At 42.9% G+C, this 24,183-nt stretch overlaps 1 protein-coding gene across 18 annotated transcripts in view; it reads right to left on the reverse strand.

Annotated features, from left to right (window-relative positions):
• Nucleotides 1–1,498: 1,498 nt before the first annotated feature.
• The window catches only part of LOC105475378 (membrane associated guanylate kinase, WW and PDZ domain containing 2), a 1,478,421-nt gene continuing 1,455,736 nt past the window's right edge, over nt 1,499–24,183 (reverse strand). For 9 of the 18 annotated variants that reach the window (XM_071093993.1, XM_071093989.1, XM_071093990.1 and 6 more), the window contains 2 exons: nt 10,636–10,672; nt 1,499–4,397 (listed from right to left, as the gene is read on the reverse strand). In XM_071093993.1, the coding sequence (XP_070950094.1) occupies nt 3,745–4,397; nt 10,636–10,672 (690 nt within the window). In that variant the 3' untranslated portion in view covers nt 1,499–3,744. Of the gene's footprint in view, nt 4,398–10,635; nt 10,673–24,183 lie in introns of those variants that run through there. The other 9 variants (XM_011730573.3, XM_011730572.3, XM_071093991.1 and 6 more) reach the window with 6 other exon arrangements.

Raw genomic sequence — 24,183 nt, forward strand, 5'->3', positions numbered from 1 at the left:
CATGTAACCATCAGTTTCTGCAGCTTTACAGCAGATCCACGTCTACTGCAGAGATGCAACCAGGTTTCTGGTGGCGTGTCTCATGCTTGGAATACGCATTTGAGGCAGTTCCTGGCGTGTGTGTACCCCAATAGCTACAGGGTTTACCACCTCTGGGGGCTGTGCCTCCACTGCTTGGAAGGTGACCCAGGCCCTGATGAAAACAATGGGTTCTCCTGCCAAATGCCTGGCTGTAGTTCCAAACTGGTGGGCTGTGGACCAGATGTGGCTGCATCTGGTTTGTTGTGGTATTTTTTTTTTTTTTCTTGTGTAGCCTTTCTTATAAATGTGAATTAAACTTGTCAAACTTTAAAAACCAAAAAATTTCAAATACCTGAATTTTTTTTCCTTCTCTTGAGAAGGTGGAATACTGTTCCGTGCTGGACTTGACAAACCAGTAGCTTTAGAGGAGGGCACACTCGCCCTTTGGCCAGTCCCCATCTGAGTCCCTCCTCTGTTCAGTTTCCTACCTATACCTTGGAGACATGAATTCATGATAAGGCCCTGTCCAAGTCAGCAGAGGCCTTGCTGGCCTCCCCCTAGTTCCTGCCCTGTCCCTAGCCTAGTCCTTTGATCTCTGGCTTCCTATCTTTTGGTGTCTTAGTAATTTGTATTATTTTAAAATAAGTAGTGCAGTATGAATATTTATATTCCATTTAAACTACATTTTTGTATAGGTCTTTTTCAGCTTGCACTGGCCCATTCTGATTACTTCATAAAGAACTGCATGTGTTACAAATTTCCTAATTTTTGTGTTTCATTTTATACATCATCTCTTTCCTTTTCTAAAAATGATGCACAATATTAATAATTTTTGTATTGGAATAAAAGATTGAGTTTGGGAACTTTAGGCCTCCTACTGACAGGCGGAGTGGGAAGTCTTGGTTAGTTTGTTCCGATTGTCAGCTCCTCGATGGTAGGGCTGTAATCACCCACCGGCCGAGCAGAACTCTCCCTTCCTACCACAGGCATCCGAAGACATGACAAAAGCTAGATTCGACCACTCATTTTGGACCAGTTCACTGCTGCTTGCTATGTTGGCTTCTGCATGAACATCTTGGGATTTTGCATGAGAAAATTTCAGAATTAAAAGGAAAAACTGTGATGGAATTTATTACAGATGGATACTTGAAATCCTTTTTGAAAAAAGGTAAAATATCAATGTAGCAAGCAATAGAAATATACAGCCAATTCATAAATGATGTAGTAACCTGACAAGCAAATACCAACGAGACTGAGAAAACTGTTAGGCCAAAAAAGCCAACAATCTTTCCCAGTAATGCCACTGCTTTTAGATTCAAGTTTCAAAAAACTCCTATTTGGGGCATTAAAACTTACACATCCAAAAAAAAAAAAAAAAAAAAAAAAATCGATGAAAACTGCAGTTTTGAAAAACCAAGTTAACTCCCAGTAATCTATTTCAAATCAACACACAGCCTATATAGTTGGAAAAAGAAAATATTTTTGGATATATATTTTATTTGACAGTGTTTTAGAATATCATACAGTAAACAAGATTTCTGTAAAAGTTAATTTATCCATAGTGGTGCGTTTCATAAAAATAGTTGCTCACTTACAGTCTTTCTGTGGCTATTAATACATGGAATTATATTTATAGAGATACAGCTGTACAGGGTAAATTCACAGCTAACACTACACAGAAATATTATTTGGAATGGGATTTAGATGATGTGCTGTCTTCACAGGTTATGGATTACAGCCGCATAAAGCAATTACTGCACAAGTAGTAGCTGTGAACTGTGCAAATTAGAGTTTATGCCAGTGTAATCTCAATTTTTTTTTTCCTTTTGTGATACATGGAAAATCAAGGTCGGAGAATACAGTACCAGGACGTGCAGCTACACTACAGAAGCATTGTCCAAAACCAGATTCAATAAATTAATGGCAAACTATACTGGATTTCTAGTCCAGGGGAGAAAGACTAATTGAGATTAAACCAAAAGCATTATAAACTGCTACATGTGTTTGTGCTTTTGTTTATGATGAATGGGTTTCATTTTTGGAAATTGCTTTTACAAGCTGCAAGATCCTTCACTTGAGGCTTTCAAACTTATTCTCCTCCTGTCAAACAACTAAACTACTCCGATGTCTGATGAAAATTAAACTGCTACTCAGGATGCTGCAGTTACAAGGAGAGGGAATGATCAGCCCAGGGAGGCTATTACCTGTGACCTTTGAGATGAACCTGATCGCCCCTTTTACTTTTTAGACTACAAGTGCAGGGAGGTGAAGCTTATTTGCATTTGAACTCCTCTAAAGAGTTAGAATATGGAAAGGATGAAGCCTCATTCATTCAGGGCATATTAAAAAGAAATTGCCTTCAGAAACACTTTGCCTTTTAATATGTGTAGCTACAGTAAGTACCAATGAATAATTAATTGAAGCTAACATTTTACAAAGAAATGCTAAAACAGCAGGAAAGAAAGGCAAGGCTTAGAATTTTACTAGGAGGCCAATCATAGATCCATGAAGATAAACATCTAGAAGTTGCTAACAAAATAAAAAAACTTGCAAAGAATACAAGACGAAAGAAAACCAATGGAAACAAAAGGAAGAAAGAGTAAGGAAAGAAGGATAAGCAGAAAGGAATGATAAAAAGACTCACGTTCTTTAATGAAAATAAATTGGTTATAATTTTTTAACATTAGAGATTCATTATAGTCTGAGAAATATAAGACAAAACTCTGCCTCTGCTCTGTCAAAGTGCAAATGAAGTCATGGAGACAGGGTTTAAAATAAGACAAAGTGAAATCACATTGCTGACAAAGAAGCTATCCATCTCTGCTAGCCTGGGACGACAGAAAAGCCTCTTCATAAAGGAACTGCAGCGTTGCCAATCTTGATTAAACAAATTGTGGTCCTTCAATTATAACATTCATATTTTAGAGAAAAACCAATTAAGATCTATGAGCTAAACTGCAAAATTCTGACTTATGGCAAACTGTTCCCTAGGATACAATTTTTAAAACCTTTTTTTCTACCACTGAAAATGTACAGAAATGAGATTCGATCACAGAAATGGCAATAAAAATGGCATCACACCAAGAAACTCACTAGATTTCTAAGTCATCCTGCAGGAGGCAGGGAACGCTGCTGCTAACACCGAGGATGGATGCCAAGGGTGAGCCATGGAAACATGTCATGGGTGAACGGTTCCAAATGTGTCAAAGAAACCCTTTAACCCCTGTCTAGATATGTCGAGAACAATTTATTTACAACGCTTTAGATCAATTAAAAGATATAATCTTGTCTCAGTTTCAGCTTGCTTCGTGCAGTTTGATTTTTAAGGCGATATTCCAGTTTGTGATTGCTCTTAACTTGTCCAGTTTCTTGATATAAAGTTTGGATGACATCCAAATCCTTCATGCAGTGGGGAGGAATATTTTTTTTTCTCAAACTAAAGCTACACTGCACTCTCTCTGTGATGTTCTTCACGTTATTTTGGTTCTTCCATAGCTGCCAAAGCCCCCACAATGGAACCGGGGGCTTTAGGATCAGTTTAGGTCTGCGCGTGGACGCGATGCCGCCCAAGCACACCGGACACGTGGGACTTCACGTCGATGCTCCCAGGCCTTAGTGCCTCGTGGATCTATGCATGTGACAGTGAAAATAAATTAAAACGCCGTGAGACGGAACCTAAGAAGAACGGCCTGCGCCGGGGCGGGCGGGGCCTGGCCGCGCGGCTCATCTGCTGGCGGCCGAGGCGCCGGGTTTGAGGACGCCCGGCAGCTTGTCAGAGCCCGGCACCTTCCAAGGCCCCGGCGCCACGGCAGCCTTGCGCGCGGGGGCGCCCCCCGGGGGTCGCGGGCCCGGCCGGGGACCCGCGCGCGCACCCGCCCTGCCCTCGACCTCCCGCGCGCCGCTGCCCGGGCCGGCGAACGTGGGCGCAGCGCCCGGGCCTTCGCGCCGGCAGAGCTCGGGGCCCGCCGCCGCGCGGGGCGCCTCCTTCCCACCCGCCCGCGCCGCGTCCGCCGCGTCTGCCGCCGCGAGCCCGGGCGCCCTGGCCTCCGAGGCGGGCCTGCCGGCCTCGGGCCGCCCCTGGCCGCCGGGCGCCTCCTCGAGCTTCGGCCGCGCGGCCCTCTGCGGACTCGCCGAGCGCTCCCTCTGCTCCCCGAGGCGCTGCTTCTTCTGGCCGCAGGCTGAAAGCTCCTTTGGTTTCCTAACGTCGTGTTCCCGTTTGATATCCCAAGTTGGGCCTGGGCTTATCTGGTGGGAAGGGTCGGAGGGTGGGGCTTGATGTGATGGAGAGAATGGAGCGAGGCCGTCGTCCAGGGAGACGCCTACTTCCGGCAGACCTGGGGCGGCGGCAGCGGGAGAACTCCAGGGGGCGGGTTCGTCTGTGGACGGGAAGCACAAACGTTAGCAATGGCGCGCGCAGGACTTTCCCGCGCCCTCTCTATGCCGGGGACAGGGGCAGGCAGATGGGGCGACTGCTCTCAGGGGCCGGAGCCACCGCCGCCCCCACCCCCACCCCCACCCCCACCCCCACCCTCACTGCCGAGAGGGCAGCGGCCGCGCCCCCGGGGATTTGGGGGTTCCCTCCGCCCCGCTTAGCCCCCACGCCCCGAACCCCGTCCGTGGACCGGGGAGGCGAACGCGAAGCCCGGGCCTAATCCCTTCGCATTGGCCCTGCTAACTTCCGGGGGTGTCCTCGGGCCTGATAGTCCTGTGTGGACAGCTCACTTGACAGCCCTTGAATCAATCAGTGGGTCTCCAACTCGAGCAGACCTCGGAATCACCAGGGTGGTGGTGAAAAATACAGATTCCCCGGGAGGACCAGGCCCGGAGATTTTAGCAGCACGGGGCCCAGGAAGTTCTCTGTATTTTTATCAGGCACCCAGGTGATTCTGAAAAAGGTGGTCTAGCAGGGGTGTCCAATCTTTTGGCTTTCTTGGGCCATATTAGAATTGTCTTGGGCTACACATAAAATACACTAACGATAGCCGATAGGCTAAAAAAAAAAAAAAAAAAAAAAAGAAGTCCAGGCATAAATCTCATCATCTTTTAAGAAAGTTTACGAATTTGTGTTGGGCCACACTCAAAGCTGGCGGCGGGTTGGACAAGCTTGGTCTTGAGCCAAGTTTTGAGAAACACTGATCTGGGTTCTCTCGAAGTTGGAAAGTGACGTTCTCACGTTCTCAACCAGTAGGTGTCACTCAAAGCATATTCCTAGCTGCTGTCAGTTTCAGAATATGGATAAATTCATTTTAAAACGATCTTTTTTTTTTTTTTTAAATCGTTGTCCTTAATTACATTATTTTTCTTTGCCAAGTCCTGATGGAAATTAATTCTTAGTACTTCTAACATTATGCAGGGCCCCAGGACTAGGATGATTCTTTCTAGGAAGTCTAGTTCCAACAGTTACTTAGGATTTAAGTTATCTACTTCCAAAAAGGATCTAAGACAATTGACAACATCAAAACACATATAAAACAATGATAAAAATGAGAGATGACTTTTTTTTTTTTTTTTTTTAAAGCAACAGCTGGTCAGAAGCCAAGTAGAAGGACAGATGTATTAGGAATCTGAGATGAGTTAGCTACGACTGTGAGCAACAACAGTTCCCTGGAGCTTCTGGCCACTAAGGGGAAATGAAAGCAGGGAATCCAATTACCGTGAATCCTTGATATTTGTAAGAAATACGTCTCATGACCTTGGAAATGCTCAAATTTTGTGATATTCTAGAGTGTAATTTTTCTTCCACAGAATTAGTATATGGTCGTGAGTGGAGAACAAAGAAACCACATGGATAGATTTGAATTCTGGGTGCCAGGTGAGCCTCCCTCACTAGCTAAAAGATTCAGTCCCATACAGTAGCCTCAGTGCATGTGATTCAAGTTCCTGCCTCTGTAACGTGTCAGAGGCTGTCAGGGATACTTGTGCATACTCAGTCATCTAATGTCCAAGGTCTACTTTGTTTGAAACTTGAGGATTCTTATATAGTACCTTTGATACTGATTTATAAAGCAATAAGGAGAGGAAAAGGGCAGTGGCGTTGGTTTTCCCCGTAATTCTGGCCATCTTTAGAATGGCAGATGAAAAAAGTTTTTCATTCTATGTGAAATTCGAATGGAACATTTTGGGCATAATGTTAACCTTCCTTCTTCCATACGCTGATGTCCATTATCATTTTCACATAGTAAAATTCTAGAGGAGCATCAGAAGCCCTGGAATCTAATCCTGGTTCTGGCATGTATTTACTGGTGACATGATTTTGGACCAACAACTAAATCTCTCTGAGCCTCAATTTCTTCCTTTGTAAGATGAGGATAAAATATCCAACTTTACAGTTGTGAGACATACACTTTCTAAGGGAAAGCACATTTTTCTTCTGCACCCCACCTGCTGCCTACTTATGGATTGGGCTCCTGTGGAAGCCGCCTCATTAACTAGTACCCTTGCAGGTGAGGTTTTGAATAAGTGCAATAAGGCAGTCATTTTCAGGTGCTGTGATTCCCAGGTGTCATTTTGCTACACCTCAGGTATCCTTGGTTACCTTAAGGAATAGTCTGAAATCCTCAAAGGCAAATATATCCAATGAAAATGAGAATGTGTTCTATTTTTGGGTGGGTTACAGTTTAAAATCAGACTGACAAATGATAGGTGGTGGCAACCCACCTATCTAGCGAGATACAGCTTAGAAGAGTTAAAAAGTGGTCTTCAAAAGGCCTAACTAGAGGGTTGCTTGTGCAAGAGTGATCTCTGACTTGGACCATGGTAATGATATTTCACATTTTAATAGCTCTTTTCCCCATCATTACATCACATATGGTAGAGTTAATTAGCTGGCCTCAAATTACTTCTTAGATAAAGGGAGAAGGTTGATATTACTCACACCATCTCCTGAAGGAGGAATTGAAGCAGAGAGAGGTTAAGTAACTTGACCAAGATTACAAAATGGGCCAGTCGGGAGTAAAATTTTGGGTTTCTTTACTCTTTTTACTTAGAAATTGTCCCAAGATGTTACCTTGCAAATAGGATCAAAATATGTGACATGGGCATGAACAGTGGCCACTGCCAACCAACAGGAACCAGATCGTGTCCTTAAGCAGAAGATTTAGCATTTATTTCGGAACATCGGACATGTCTGGCACTGAACTGGAGAGTTCCTACCCAGAAAAATGAAAAAATATTAAACCAGACAAATAAATGTCCATCCATCATTAGTTGGCCTCAGATTACTTCTGAGATTCAGGGAGACACTCTTTTCTTTCCCTCCTCCACTGATTTTTCATATCGTGAAAGGTGAAATTATTCACAAATTCGAAGATTCCTCTTATAAAAGTTTCTCAGGAGTTTGTTCATAGATCATTAAACACTTAACAGTGGGAGAAACTAAAAGCGAAAATATTCCAAGTCACTACTGATTAAAAATATTAATGAGAAATTAAGATTTACTATATCATAAAGTGATTAAAAGATAGACATCTATATGAGTGGTTGAGTATTTTCATTTTTCTGCATAGGAACTCTTCAGTTCAGTATCAGACGTGTGGTGTCTGCCCAGGCACGAGGCTGCAAAGCTCTGTAAAGCACCAGGGGACTTTTCAGCAGGCAGCCCGTATCCCACCTTGCCCTGTCACCTGCCTCAGCAAGGTGACACAGATTGTGGTGGACAGGAAGAGCCCTTCTCTAAGACTGGAAAATCTAGTCTTTACGAAATCTTGATATATAATAACCAGAAGAGTTCAGTTTAGTTCTGCTTCCTTCAGACCATGTTTTTCTCCTTCCTGCCTTCCTGCCTGTCTGCCTGCCTGCCTGCCTGCCTGCCTGCCTGCCTCCCTCCCTCCCTCCCTCCCTCCCTGCCTGCCTGCCTCCCTGTTTCCCCGCCTCCTTCCTTCCCTGCCTTCCCCATTCCCTCCTTCCCTCCTTCCTTCCTTCCTTGTCTCCCTTTCTCCTTTTTTGAACCTGGGCATTGGCTAAAGTGTGTGATCATGTTCATTTATGAGGTGGTTGCCAAGGAAGATGTGCTACACAGCATCATTCATGTTCTGAGATGCTCTAACTACAATTAGAAAAAACAGAGACCCATTGTAGAAGGATGAAATCAGCCATATCTGGCCTGCTGGGATTTATGCAGCCCCTTTGTCCAATGTCCCCAGGCCCAGTGGCTAAAATTAAGAAGGAAACAGCTTTTCATTCCAAACTGGCTTCCTCAGCCTGCCCTCTCTACCACCATCCTGGTGAAACTGCTGTAGTCAAGGTTGCCAATGACCTTTCTGTTGTGAAATCCAGAGGACTCTGTATTCGACTTAACACAGTTGGCCCTCTGCATCTGTGGGTTCTACATCTGCAAATTCAACCAACTGAGGATGGAAAATATTTGGGAAAAAATGCAAAGTAACAATATAACAATTAAAGGTAATACAAATTTAAAACACAGTATAGCAATTGTTTACGTAGCACTTACATTGTGTTAGGTATTATAAGTGACCTAGAGATGGTTTAAAGTATATAGGAGGATGTATGTAGGTTATATGCAAATACTGCACCAGTTCATATAAGGGACTTAAGCATCTGAGCATTTTGATATTTGTGGGGATCCGGGAACCAATCCCCCACAGAAACTGCAGGACGACTATATCTCACCACATTTTCACCCAGCTGACTACTTCCATTAACAAACTGGACTCTTGGCTGTCAGGACACCCCATTCTCCTGCTTTTTATCCTACTTCTGGCAGTTCACCTCAATTTACTTTGCAGGTTCCTCTTATTTTACCTGACCTTTTTAGGGCTTGGTCTACGTAGTTTTCTTTCTCTGCATTCCCTCCTAGGTGTTTTCATTATTCATGCAGCTTTTATACAACAATACTCCCAAATATTTCTGTTGAGCTCTACCAGCTGTACACTGGTATGTCCGTCTGCCTTCTTGATGTCCACTCACTTGGACAGTTCATTGGCTTCTTCAATCTAACAAGTCCAAATAGAAATCTTCCCCCCCCCCAAGTCTATCCTGTACTCTCTCCCTTACTTCCCCATCTTGGTGAATGGTACAGTCATCACTTGGAGTCATCCTTGATTCCTTTCTCTCCCTTATTGCACAAATACAACCCACCTGCAAGACTTATTAGTCTTATCTTCAAATATATGTGGACTCTGTCAACTTATCTTCACCTTCACTTTCACCACCCTAATTCAAAATATAGGGATTTCCTGGAAGGATGCAACCACTGTGGGCTGCTGAAGACACAATTAAAAGAGGGCCACAGTGTGGACATCTTTCATAAACCCTTAGGGATGCTGTTGAAGACAGAAATTTCAAAAATGAATTTCAGTGCTATACAGAAAAGAGAAGTGTAGTCTACCGTGAACCACATACCCTCCCTAGGGCAACTAACCTAATTACCCTACTCAAGGGATTGGCCTGCCAAGCTATCATTTCTCACATTGGCTACAGAAACCCACTCTTCTTTCATTCTACTCTTGCCCACCTCCAGTGATTATCTGCATAACATTCACAGCAATCTCTTTGAGACATAAATTAGATCATGCCATTCCCTTGCTTGAACACTCAATGGATCCCCACTGCTCTTAGATCAAAATCCAAAATGATTTAACATAGCCTACAAAAGCCTGCATGATCTGGCCCCTGCCAGCCTCACCAGCTTCATTTCCCCTCATCGCCTATTCTCCACCCACACTGGTCTTCGTTCAGTTCTTCAAATGCTCCAAGCTCACTTTCTATTCCGGGACATCATTGTTGACTTCTCTGCTGGGGGAAAGCTTCCCCACAACTATCTAAAAAGAACATGGTGGGTTCTTTTTTATCCTTCAGGACTCTTAATATCATCCCAGAGAACTCCAATCTACAGTAGATACTCCACCTTCCTCACCAGCATCTCGATTTTATTTCCTTGTAGTAATTATAATGTGTAATTACACTTTTGCTTGCTTATTTGATAAACATCAGTCTCAAATGCTAGCTGTAAGTTTCATAAGGGCAACGACCACATTGGCCTTGTTTATCACAGTGTACTTAATAACTAGCATAGTGTTTGACACAAAAATAAGTGCTTGATGAATATTTGATGAGTGAATACATATATTCCACAAATAGAAATGGAAGACTTGAAATCAAATGCTGACTTGAGGAAACACTTCAGGGCAAAGGATTTTCATTTAAAGTATAATCTGTCAAAAACAGGTTTGTGTTTGGAACTTTGATCAGTTTTGAGAGGGAGGATGGTGGTGAAATGGTAATGTGTATGTGAAGCAGGAGGGGAAATGACTAAGTTTGGGGAGAGTGAACAAGGAGGAAGTCAGCCACAGAAATACACTAGGAAGAGTTCCCAGCTTTAATTGGAGGCCCCTTAGGATGGAGAGGGATGAAGAGAAGCTCGGATTCCCAGGGTGCAAAGTCAAATTCTGAATTTTTATGGTTGTTCTTTCCCTTGTTATGAGCTCTAATGATGCAGTAATAGCTTTACTTAAAGGAGCTCTGTCCCTGGGAAGTCATTAACCAACATGCCAGAGAATGTTCCAATGAACCCACAGGTAAGATAGACTGTAAATATCTTATATTTCACTGTGGGAGAAGCAAGCCCCTCTCCTAAGTTAGGATCAAGTTTCTTACCCTTCCTATTGTCAGTTCTAGCCAGTTTGGATCTTTCCTAGAAAACAGATTGATTAATCCATAAGTACATATCAGTATATATACACACAGATCACACACACCCCATTATTTTTGAGTTAAAAGATGTATGGTTTCTCAAATTATCTTGTAGGAGCCAGCAATATTAAAAAATAAAATGTGCTCCTTCACTTCATAAGCCAGAGATAAAAAAAAATCTCATCTACAGAAATTGTGTTTCAACAGCTTATTTATGATATATAACCAAAGTGATGGTAAAACCAGAGAGCTGACCCAGTAGGAATAAACTGCTTGTTGCAGTAAATAAGTATCTGTATTCTGGGTTTTCCCATATGGCTCTTATCTCCAGCAAACATTTGTACAGAAGAGGAAAGCATAACCCACATCAAAGGAGAGTTAATTTTATCCCGTGCTGAAGACACAAAGGTTGAGAAAGAAAAATCTTTTAAGCATTGTGCCCAAACTATAATGGTTCATTTGCATCTGTTCCACCATCACCAAGGTGATTGCTTTTTGTAACAAAATATAAACAAGAAAACCCTTAGAAGGGAGCCAGAGATTGTGAGCAGGGGTGGGGTGGGGAGGGGTGGGGCTGGAGGTGGGGGTGGGGCTGGAGGTGGGTGGGGAAAGAGACTTTGTTAACTGTCTCATAACCTCACCAGTGGCCTTAGGGCATCCAGCTTCAGGCTGAAGCCATGAATAAGAGTTCTACATTGCTTTCCTACTTTCAGTACAGGGCGCGAACCCCCTAATGACTGCCTTTTGGATTAGAGTGGTCAGGAAGATAATAGAAGCATTATTGCTATTGATACTACTCATAATGGCAATAGCTAACCCTGACTGAGGTAGTTACTAGATGCCAGGCACTCTTTGAAGGCCTTGAAATGTATTAACTAATGTTAATACATGTAAACAGACACATTTTACAGATGAGGAAACAGAGACACAGAGGTTAAGGAACTTGTTCAAGGCCACACAGCTGGTAGCTAAGGGGCATTGAATGGCTTCTGGAATTGGGTAATGTTCTACAAACTTAGCTGAAGCACTGACACTGCATGTCTTTACTGTTTGCTAGTCTGACTGAGAAATGAGGGCTCATGTCTTCTGGGGCAGTATAACAGAAACTTCCATCTAAACTGATTGTCAGAAGCAGGTCCATCATTATTCCTAATGGAGACTCTGAAACGCCATTTGTGTTTGAACCTTGGACACAGGGGGACAGTCGCTGTGATTTGAGCATTGATCTGTGAAAATACTAGAAAATACTACAGATGCAGTGTCTCACACCTGTAATCCCAGCACTTTGGGAGGCCGAGGCAGGTGGATCACCTGAGGTCAGGAGTTCAAGACCAGCCTGGCTAACATGATAAAACCCCGTCTCTACTAAAAATACAAAAATTAGCCAGGCGTGGTGGTGCATGCCTGTAATCCCAGCTACTCGGGAGACTGAGGCACGAGAATCGCTTGAACCTGGCAGGCGGAGCTTACAGTGAGCCGAGATCATGCCACTGCACTCCAGCCTGGGTGACAGAGTGAGATTCCATCTCAAAAAAAACAAAAAAAAAGAAATAAGACCTGCAATCAGAGAACAACAGAATTGGATTTCTTAAGGTCAGGGATATTACTATCTACTTAAAAAAATATCTTCACAGTGACATTCCTTGAAGCTGAATTGAATTGAAAATACTCAGATACTGAAGACACTGAGTCACTTTGAGACATAAATACTTACTGCTCAAATGACTAGAATTATTCTGTAAAAAGATCCATGAATTTCGTGTCATTTCTTATAAAAACTCTTTCCTATTGCAACCTACAGTTTTCTGGGGTTAGACAATACTGGTGTGGTTGTATTGAAATCTATTTTCTTTTAATGTAGAATATTATAGGAAAATACTAAAATGATTAAGGTAGATCAAAGGACAGCAACGTGAAGTCATTTGGCATTCAAAAGAGAAACCTTTTAAGGATTGTGTTCAAACTATAAAGGTTCATTTGCATCTGTTCAGCCATCACTAAGGTGATTGCTTTTTGTAATAAAATATAAAAGTACCTTAAAAAATTGCAGAACAAATTATTTTACTTTGCATCTGCTCTTTCTGAAGCATTGTTTCCAAGTATGGAGCCATCGTAATGGCCTTCAAACATGTATTTGTTTCACTTTTATTACCAGAGATGTAAACTACATGTTATGAACATTAATAACTTCTACAGTGGTGATGGTATTTGATTATCGAAGCTTCACATTTATATTCATTTTAAAAGCATAATCAAAGGTGCAGCAATGAATCTGTGGCAAATTTTAGCTCCCTCTATGGCCAAAAGGGCAAATCTTATGGATAGGTGGGGCTGGTAACAATGGAGCTACTATCTACTGAGTGCCTTCTATGTACTAGGAATTCTGCTGCGTGGATCACATATGTACATTACCTAACAGTTCAAAGAACTATGGTGCTCTTAGGCCAGGTGCAGTGGCTCACACCTGTAATCCCAGCACTTTGGGAGGCCGAGGTGGGCAGATCACTTGAGATCAGGAGTTCAAGACCAGCCTGGCCAAGATGGCAAAACACCATGCACGCCTGTAATCCCAGCTACTAGGGAGGCTGAGGAAGGAGAATCTCTTGAACCCGGGAGGCGGAGATTGCAGTGAGCTGAGATTGTGCACTGCACTCCAGCCTGGGTGGCAGAGCGAGACTCCATCTCAAAAAAAAACAACCAAAAAAACTATGTTGCTATTATCCCCACTTCAAAGATCAGGAAACTGAGAGGTACATAAATTAAGCAATTTGCCAGGACCACTCAGCTAGTAAGTGAGAATCAGGATAACTGAGTAACTCTAGAGCGCAAACCCAAAACACTACTCTTATATTAATAAGGTTTTCCAACCTTTTCCACATTGGGACACATATAAAAAAGGATGATATCTAGACAGTGCACTGGAGTAAACACGAGAATGATCAAGGTCTGAAGATACCAAATTCTTTCTGAACACTCCGAGGGCTAAGAGGAGTCAATATCTTGGTATAACTCATGAGAGGTGTGAGCACAGGTTAGGAAACTCAGCTCTATTTTCTAAGATTTTAAAAAATCCCGGACTGGTTTGGGAATGTGGGGATGCCTGAGGATGAATCTGAATGAGTAAAATCTGCATTAGAGAATCTATGAGAAATGTGCTGGTTCATTTATTTCAAGCATGTGTTAAGTGTTTGAATGATGCTTGGAGACCTTCTTACCCTCAAATATTTAAAGACAAGCTTTGAGGCAGTGGTTTTCAAACCTGTTTGGAAAGTAACACATCCTCCTTCTCAAATACAATTTTAAATGAAAGCCCAATATGTAAAACAGATAAAAATGGAACTGCTTTGGTTAGTCAAATAGGACCCAAAGCCTGCTGCCACCCACCCTGACTCCCACCCACAGAAGCCCTTTTTTTTTTTTTTTTTTTTTTTTTGAGACGGAGTCTTGCTCTGTCACCCAGGCTGGAGTGCAGTGGTCGGATCTCAGCTCACTGCAAGCTCCGCCTCCCGGGTTTACGCCATTCTCCTGCCTCAGCCTCCCGAGTAGCTGGGACTACAGGCGCCCGCCACCTCGCCCGGCTATTTTTTTGTATTTTTTTAGTAGAGACGGGGTTTCACCGTGTTAACCGGGATCATCTCTCGATCTCCTGACCTCGTGATCCGCCCATCTCGGCCTCCCAAAGTGCTGGGATTACAGGCTTGAGCCACCGCGCCCGGCCTCACAGAAGCCCTTTAGGCCATTTCTTGGGATGCTCCAGGCTCTAACAGAACAGTCTGCAAACCACTGCATGTTGAAAACCACTGCATGAAGAAGCAGTGTCTCTCAAAGCTCCCATTAAAGTGCAGAAATCTCTACTCTGGTGGTAGAAAGGCAAGGAAGTCAGAGATTTGCTTAATAGACTGTGTTTTTAAGTATCGGTAGCTGAGAGTTAAGACTCCAAAGAAGGGAGATAATGCACAGGGAAGTTTTGCTGAAGTAAGGGGGTTGGAAACATCTGTCACACAGCAGGGAAGGACAGGCTTTACCTTTCCATAATTTTTTCTAGGGCACTCAGTCACTTGGAGCCTCAGCTGACTGTTCACAGTCCTGCTGAGTCAAGATTTGCCCTATTTGTCTTTACAAAGCAAGTCAGCAACTTGTGGTAGAGAGTGGTGACTGGGAGACCTCACTTCCACCTCTAGTTCTGCCCCTTGGTGTGAACTTGGGAAGTCATGTAACATTTTCAGCCTCAATTTCTCATCTGTAAAATGGAACAATAGCTGCCCTACTTCCTTCTCAGAGTTGTAAAGAGCAAATGAAATAATCTATATGGATGTTATATGCACATTAGCCTTTAAATTAATAGTTTGAATCCAATTATTTTTATTTTTTGAGATAGAGTCTTGCTGTGTCACCAGGCTGGAGTGCAATGGTGTGGTCTCAGCTCATTGCAACCTCTGCCTCCCAGGTTCATCCTCCAGAGTAGCTGGGATTACAGGTGCACGTCACCACACGCGGCTAATTTTTGTATTTTTAGTAGAGATGGGGTTTCACCATGTTGGCCAGGATGGTCTTGTTCTTTTGACCTTGTGATCCACCCGCCTTGGCCTCCAAAAGTACTGGGATTACAGGCATGAGCCACCCCACCTGCCCTGAATCCAATAATCGAATTGACAATTTACCAAGATGATATGCGATGTGCAAATAAGCACTTAAAAGAGCATCTTTTATGTTCAGCATCAGTAGTAGAAAAATAAAAATTAAAACTACAATGAGATACCGCTGCATACCTATATGGCTATAATTAAACAACAATGACACAACTGAAAATAACTGGCAAGAACAGGGAGTAATTAAGACTCTCACACAATGTTGTTTGGAATAAATGGTAGAGTAGCCACTTTAGGAAACAGTTTGGCAGATCTTTAAACATTTAGTTAACATCTGACTCAGGAGTCTTACTCTGAGGTGTCTACCTGAGTGAAATAAAAACTATGTTCGCACAAAATCCTGTATGCGGATTTCTATGGTGACTTTATTCATAATCACCAAAAACTGGGAACCACCCAAATATCCATCAACTGGCGAATGGATAAGCACTCTGTGGTACAATGGGATAGTTCTCAGCTATGAGATGGAACAAGCGACTTACACACTCAACATGAGTGAATTTCAGCTGCGTTATGCTAAGTGGAAGAAGCCAGATTCAAAAAGTGACATACTGTGTGATTCCATCTGTATGACATTCTCAAATAGGCAAAACTAAAGGGAGAGAAAACTGATTAGTGGTTTCCAGGGCTGGGTGTAGGAGGAGGCTTGACTACAATGGGGGATAAGAGAATTTTAGGAGGTTATGAAACTGTTCTATATCTTAATTATGGTAGTGATGATATAACTATGTATTTTTTGAAACTCATAGAATTTACACTAAAAAGGGTAAATTTTAATGTATGTAAAGCATACTCAATTTTTTAAATGGAAAAACTTAATAGTGTTGATAAGTATTTTTAAACCTGGGTGAAGAAACTTTTTAAGTTGATTACATCTTTTGGAAAGAATATTTCCACCACTACTTTGCTTTATAACTTCAAGCCTATGTGTCCCTCACCATTGCCTCAAGATGAACCTTAGCCCAATGAGACGGATAGTGAATTCTGAGTTCGTAGAGTTAGAAGAATCTGAATTAAAGAGGTTTTACTTTAATCTTTAGAAGGCATCTTTAATCTCAAAGCTTTTCTAGAATCGTGTTCTTCTTCATCACAGAAATACAGCCCTGTCTGAAGTGGCAGAGAGCTGAAATAGGGGATGAGAATAATTAATCAAAAAGTACTTATGCCATGGGAGAGATGATGGAAACTGATAATAGCCACATCTTGCCAAAGATGGAAGAAGTGGAAATGAATTACTCAGAGGATACTCTTGGGCCCCAGCTAAATCCATACCTTCTGGGGTATTCAAGATCTTCCTCCTGACCTGTTCGTCTCCTCTGTAAACCATTTATGTGCAGGGCTCGGGCATAAGATTAATTCACTTCTAGACTAAGGCCTCATAAGTGATGTGCAACTGTATCCCCAAAAGCATGTCCCCAGGGGACAAAGCCAAAGCTCGCCCCCCACCTTTTTTTTTTTTTTTTTTTTTTTTTTAACAATTCTGTGAAAATAGAGCTCTTGTACCTGGAGCTGTCCAACTGTGTTATTGTATTTCAGCAAGGGTTTCCTTAGATATTTTTTTCTGTACCCAGCTTTATCTTTCAAAACCCTTTCTTCTCATTTATATCTTTCTATGTTAGAACCCAATACCTAGCTGCTTTATTCAACAAACATTATTTATTTATTTAGTCACCTGGGCTGCAGTGCAGTGGCACAATCTCGGCTCACTGCAGTCTCGACCTCCTGGGCTCAAGCAATCCTCCTGCCTCAGCCTCCTGAGTAGCTGGGATTACAGGTGTGCGCCAACACACCTGGGTAACTTTTGTATTTTTTGTAGAGATGGGGTTTCACCATGTTGCCCAGGATGGTCTTGAGCTCCAGGGCTTAAATGATCTGCCTTCCTTGGTCTCCCAAAGTGCTGGGACTACATGTTTAAGCCATTGTGCCTAGCCAACCAATATTTATTAAGCATCTACTTTTTGTGTTGTACAGGTTTATGCACTGAAAATATGCCCGTGAAGAAAGCAATATTCCTGTCTCCATGGACCTTACTATCATACTGGAAGAGACCAAAGATTAATATACAAATAGGTGATAATAGAAAGTGATATGGATTGGTGCAATGAAGAAATATAAGGTAAGTAAAGGAGATAGAAAGTGGTGGGTGTCGTTTTAGATAAGCTCGTCAGGGAACGTGATATTAAGCAGGGATCTGAATGCAGAGGAGGAGAAAGTCACTTGGATACTTGGGCTAAGAACAGACTAGGCAAATGTAACAGACAGTGCAAAGATCCTGCTGAGAGAGGGCTTGACATATTTGAGGAATGACAAGAGGAGTGGGAGGTAGAGGGAGTGTGAGATCATATAGGGCTTCAAGAGAGAGTCTAGATTTTATTCCAAGTGTGATGGAAGCCACTGGATGGTTTCAAGCAGAGAAATGGTATTTAAAAGGCCAAACACAGTTGCTGTGTGCAAAACAGATTGCAGGTGGAATCAAGACAGCAGTCTGGAGGCTACTGTGGTAGCTCAAACAAGACGTGATGGTAGCTTGGATATGGGTGGTTATGATGGAGGTAGTGAGAAGGGGTTGGATTCAGGATATCTTTTGGAAGATAGACTAGAGTGGACCTGCTGATGGATTGAATATGGGGTGTGAGGAAAGACAGCAGTCAAGGAGGACCCAGAGTTTTATTTATTCACTAGAAAACACCAGTCTGGGCAACACAGCAAGACCCCATTGCTACAAAAAAGAAAATTAGCCAGGTGTGATGGTGCGTGCCTGTTGTCCTAGCTACTTGGGAGGTTGAGGTGGGAGGATCACATGAGTCCAGGAGATCAAGGGTGCAGTGAGCCACTGCAAGAGCTTGTCTCAAAAAAAAAAAAGAAAAAAGAAACTACTAATTTTTATACAGGCTTGTGCAAGGCGCTGGAGAAGTAAAGAACAACAAGACACAGTGCCTTCAGGGAACTCATGGTACTATTTCAAATTTCTAGACTTCTAGAGGGAAGTACAGGGTGCTGTGGAGTGAGCGGGAAGAGAACAGATTGTTCTGTATATGGGCCTTAGGGAAAGTGTGAGTTTGAGTTTGAAGGGAGAATAAGAGTCCACTAGATGCAGGGAGTAGGGAAGAGTATCCCAGAAAGTGGGATGAACAAGGGCTGAGCTCAGTGGACTGCTGTGGGAAGAGGGAGGGGTGCATGGGGTGGTGGTGGAAGAGGTAGAGGCTCAGAAGGCAAGTTGGGGGAAACCCTATGTGCCAACCAAGGAGTGGGACCCTCACCCTGTAGGCAACGGGCTGCCAGTGAGATTTTTTAAGCAGGAGAGTGATGCTCAATCCCTCTGTCTTACCTAAACAGATGAGTCAACCCAGAATACCAACATATAAACTACATGTGAATTACAACTTATTGTGGTGTTTTCGATTCTCTTATCGGCAAATTTCTGTATTATTTGTATTGACGAGTAGAAGCACGCTCACTCTTAGGGTGGAGAAATTCTACTAATCTTGTGGCTAATTAATATCGAACATCTATTTTGTGTCAGGTGCTGTGTTTTAAGTTTAATTTGTTATGACAAAGTGATGTGCCTTTAAGGAGCTTATTATAGGAGGTAAACATAGAACAACTGATTTCAAATGTGATGAAAAGAAAGTTGAGGGAAAAAAAGACAAAAGGTGCTACAGAAGCATTTAATGAAGGAGGTACTCTCATTTAGGGGTTCAGGGAGGCCTCCCTGAGGAAACGGTCATTAGGTGAAGACTAGCTGATCATAATTTTATTATAAGCAGCAGAATCATTCCCTATTTCTTTCATAATCAGCCATTCTTTCAAGTGGTCCCTTCTCTTCTACTTTGAAGCACATCCAGCTCTTGCCTACCTTGAAAAGAGGAAAAAACCAAATATCTCATTTTATTTTATTTTATTTTATTGAATTTTTTAGATGGAGTCTTGCTCTGTCACCCAGGCTGGAGTGCAGTAGCATGATCTTGGCTCACTGCAACCTCTGTCTCCTGGGTTCAAGCAATTCTCCTGCCTCAGCCTCCCTAGTAGCTGGTACTACAGGTGTGTGCCACCACGCCTGGCTAATTTTTGTATTTTTAGTAGAGACAGGGTTTCACCATGTTGGCCAGGCTGGTCTTCAACTGTTGACCTCAAGTGATCTGCCTGCCTTGGCCTCCCAAAGTGCTGGGATTACAGGCATGAGCCACTGCACTCAGCTGAAATATCTCACTTTTATACACCCAGACTAAGCTTTTCATTATTTTCTAGAATCAGCCACATAATGCTGACTTTCCTGCAGTCTTATATCCACTCATTCATTCACCTGACCCCACCCCTGATATCTATCATGGGTTCTTTTCTATTTCCTAGGGGTCTTGGCTGGTTTGAGAAATAAAGGGAAAGAGCACAAGAGAGAGAAATTTAAAGCTGGGTGTCCAGGGGAGACATCACATGTCGGCAGGTTCCGTGATGCTCCCCGAGCCATAAAAACAGCGAGCTTTTATTAGCAATTTTCAAAAGGGGAGGGAGTGCACGAATAGGGTGTGGGTCACAGAGATCACATACTTCTCAAGGTAATAAAATATCACAAAGCAAGTGGAGGCAGGGCAAGATCACAGGACTGAGATCACAGGACCACTGGATGGGGCAAAATTAAAATTGCTAATGAAGTTTCGGGCATGCATTGTCATTGATAACATCTTATCAGGAAACAGGGTTTGAAAGCAACCTGTCTGACCAAAATTTATTAGGTGGGAATTTCCTCGTCCTAATAAGCCTGGGAGTGCTACAGGAGACCGGGGCTTATTTCATCCCTACGGCTTCAACCATAAAAGGCGGCCACCCCCACAGGGGCCGTTCATAGGTCTACCCTCAGGGGCGCATTCTCTTTCTCAGGGATGTTCCTTGCTGAGAAAAAGAATTCAGCAATATTTCTCCTATTTGCCTTTGAAAGAAGAGAAATATGGCTCTGTTCCATCCGGCTCACTGGCAGTAAGTTTAAGGTTACCTCCCTTGTTCCCTGAACATCACTGTTACCTGGTTCTTTTTTTCAAGGTGCCCAGATTTCATATTATTCAAACACACATGCTCTACAAACAATTTGTGCAGTTAACGCAATCATCACAGGGTCCTGAGGCGACATATATCCTCCTCAGTTTACAAAGAAGATGACGGGATTAAGAGATTAAGGTAAAGACAGGCATAGGAAATCACAAGGGTATTGATTGGGGAAGTGATAAGTGTCCATGAAATCTTCACAGTTTATGTTTAGAGATTGCCGTAAAGACAGGTGTAAGAAATTATAAAAGTATTAATTTGGGGAACTAATAAATGTCCATGAAATCTTCACAATTTATGTTCTTCTGCCATGGCTTCAGCCGGTCCCTCCATTCAGGGTCCCTGACTTCCCACAACACACCTGTTTAAGTTCTGTGCCTCCTGCATGGTATTTGGGGGGACTCCACATGGATTCCGTGGTTGAAACACAGGATGTGAGGTGCAGTGTGCTGCAGAGGAAGCCATGATGCGCTTCTGCATTTGCAGGACATACACAGGACTATGGCGTCCACTGTGCAGGTGCTGGAGTAGCACTGGAAGGTTTGAAGCCTGAGCATCAGAGGTGTGTGTTAGATCCCTGGCATGGGTACTGATGCAGCCTTGAGATGAGATGAGGAGCCATGGTCGCAGGCAGGGGTGCTGTGCAGGTGAGAGATGGGACGGGGCAGGACAAAGCAGAGCAGGAGGGATCAGCTCTGGAAGGTAGTGGAGGAGAGAAATAGCGGGACTGAGGAGATGTGTGGGGGTAGGAGTGAGTGAACGAGGGGTCCCAAGTGACCCTTAGGGCTCCAGCTTGTGTGACGGTGGATGGTGATGCCATAGTTGAGATTGGGAACAGACTGAACAAGCAGGTTTGGACCTGCCCAGTGTGGTGATTCTGAAATCTCCTTTAACCTCTTCCTTTCCCTTAATCTCTGTATAAATTAGTCATTAAGTTCCCTCAGTATTTTTTCAGAACGTTCCTTGGGTTCATTCCCACTCTTCCGAGGTTGACCTCAGCCCTTAATGCCTTAAAGTGAGATGTTATAACATCATCCTGACAGGCCATCTGGCCACTGGCTTCCACTTGTCAGTCCAGCCTGTATTCTGCTTCCTAAAATATACCCTCTTGTTTGACATCTAATTGTGGTCTGAATGGTTTTTTATTTTTTTACTTTATTGTAGTAAACTCTTAGCCTATCCCTTGCTTCTTCATGCGTTTACTCTCCTTTTTATGTCTTTCTTTCATAATTAAATGATTTAGTCCTTGAAGACAGAAACTGTATTCTAAAGCTTCTTTGTTAGTATTGCTTTCCAAAAAGTTTTGCCCAACAGTAAATTTGTGTTAAATTTAATTTTACTTTAAAAACAATAAGAATACAATGTGGTGAATATTATTTTAAAGCCTCACATTTCAAAGCATTTTTCATCAGGTATTGGCCAACGCATGTTTGTGTGTGTGTGTGTGTGTATTTTTTAAGGCATATTATCCAAATGTTTGCCAGTAGCAACCTGAGGTGGATTACCTACTGAATGAATTCCATTTCAGTAGCTGACTTTGTGACGTCAGTATCGATGAACGCCAGGATAGGAAAGAACTGAAATCTAGAGTGAGGCAGTGTAGATATGGATCTTAGCTTCACTTCTGACCAGCTGTGTGGCTTTGTGCAAATTACTTAACTTCTCCAATCATGAGTGATATAATATCTATCCCAAAGAGCTGTTAAAAAATCAAAATTATGCAAATTTTCATAAAAATTAAATGAGCGTCTAACATGGTTTTTGGCATATAGTAAGCACTTGTAAATACTAATAATAATGGTAAAAAAAACAGCCAACATTTACTGGGCACGTGCTGTTCATACTCAATGCTGTGCATGTATTCTGCCGTTTAAGTTTCATAACAAACCTAAGAAGTAGATACTGCTGCTGTTTTCATTACACAGATGAAGAAACAGAGGTTCAATGAAGTTAAGCGACTCATCCAGAGATTGTCCCCTTTTACCCTCTTTAGGTAACTTTTTATTTTTTTTTTGAGACAGGGTCTTGCTCTATTGCCCAGGCTGGAGTACAGGGGTGATCATAGCTCACTGCAGCCTCGACCTCCTGGGCTCAAGCAGTCCTCCCACCTCAGCCTCCTGAATAGCTGGGACCACAGGTGTCTGCTATGCCCAGCTAATTTTTGTATTTTTTGTAGATAAGGGGTTTCTCCATGTTGCCCAGGCTGGTCTGGAACTCCTGATCTTAAGCAGTCTACCCACTTTGGCTTCCCAAAGTGCTGAGATTATAGGTGTGAGCCACCACGCCTGGCCCCTTTAGGTAACTTTTATCTAAAGCTCCCATAAGGAGTGAAAAGGAGAGGTGTAGGTCTATCGCTTCTTTCCCGTGTAGCCTGCAGAAGATGCTATGATAGCCCTAGAGAAGGATGAACAGAGAACCTGGTAGGTCTGCCACCTGGATAACCCCCCTGTGCAAGAACCAGTGTCCCCAAGGCATCCAGGTAAAAGGAGCTCTCCTAAAGGCAAGCAGGGGCTGATTAACATGAGCCTTGGGCAGACAGTGGCCCTGGGTGTGCCTAGCCCAGTTGGGGTCACAGGCCTCTCTTTGAATGTAGGGTGGGGGTGGAGTGGCGGGGGGCCTATGATGTCCTTAGCTCCAGCTGCAAGCTCCTGGTTGCTGCAGGCTTCTTTCTCCATAAGGCAGCTGAGGATGCAGAAAACTTTTTCTTCCTACTCGTGGTGTTGTGAAAGACCCCTGCATCTTTCCTGCTGTGATAATAAAGGACAAAAGATGAGACTATTTGGAACCATCTGAGCCCTCATCGGTGTTGATAAAACCTGCCTATGAATTCTTATTTCTGCAAACAGTCCCAGGATGCCTTCCTAGAAACAAACTGATTGGTATCAATTTCTGTAGCATTTAGGGTTCATATATAATGGCCGATTTCAAGCAGGCTTAATTTCATTTTAGCGCAAGATAAGGTTTTTCACTGGAGTCACTTTGTCAGAAGTAAAATTGAGCTGGAAAGAAATACAAGAAGCAATTTGACTATCCTTACAGATGGTGGTTTATCAAGCCTTGAATTTTTATAGACGTGTGACGCAAACATGGAAAAACCCTCCTGTGTCAGCAACCCCTGCAGAGGGTGTCAGTGTAGCACCCCAGGGAGGGGGAGCCAAAGGATGGCTGGAAAAAAGATCTCAGAGCTGAGGGGAGAGGATTTATGTTGGTGGAGCTGCTGTAGAATGGTCCCCGTTTCTTTCTGTTCAGTACCTTTGCTGAAGCAGTAGGAACTGGTTCCCGGGCTGTGTGCATGTCTGGAGTCTAAAAACTCAGTGCTTTGTCTCTTCACAGGAGTAGACGTGGCAGGATTAGATCTTTGGCCATCAGCGTCACCTCCTCAGAGAGGCCTCTCTTCCCACCTTGTCCAAAGGGGTTATTTCCTATTTTAGTTCCTTCTTTGTTTCTTTTACAACATTTACTATAATTTATGTTCGCTCTTTTTTTGGTAAGTTTGTCTCCCTTTACTAGAATATAGATTCTGGTGGAAAGGGACTGGGATCTGTCTTGTTCACTGTTGCAATTTCAGCCCGCTAACACAGTGCTGGGCACATGTTAAGTGTTGAGTACATATTAATTGAATGAAGAATAAAATCAGAGATTACTCATTCCCCTTTCTTGAAAGTGGAGCTGCCTTAATTTTTTAGATGAATGTGGCGTATATATATATTTCACATATGTGTAACTAGATCAGGACCTGCACCTGTAATGTATTCATATGAAACACCAACTTGATGTTAAACTCTAATTTTATTGTAGTACTGTATTGTTAAATGCAAAAAATTTA

This window comes from Macaca nemestrina, chromosome 4 (assembly GCF_043159975.1).
Source record: "Macaca nemestrina isolate mMacNem1 chromosome 4, mMacNem.hap1, whole genome shotgun sequence".
NCBI classification, from domain to species: domain Eukaryota; kingdom Metazoa; phylum Chordata; class Mammalia; order Primates; family Cercopithecidae; genus Macaca; species Macaca nemestrina.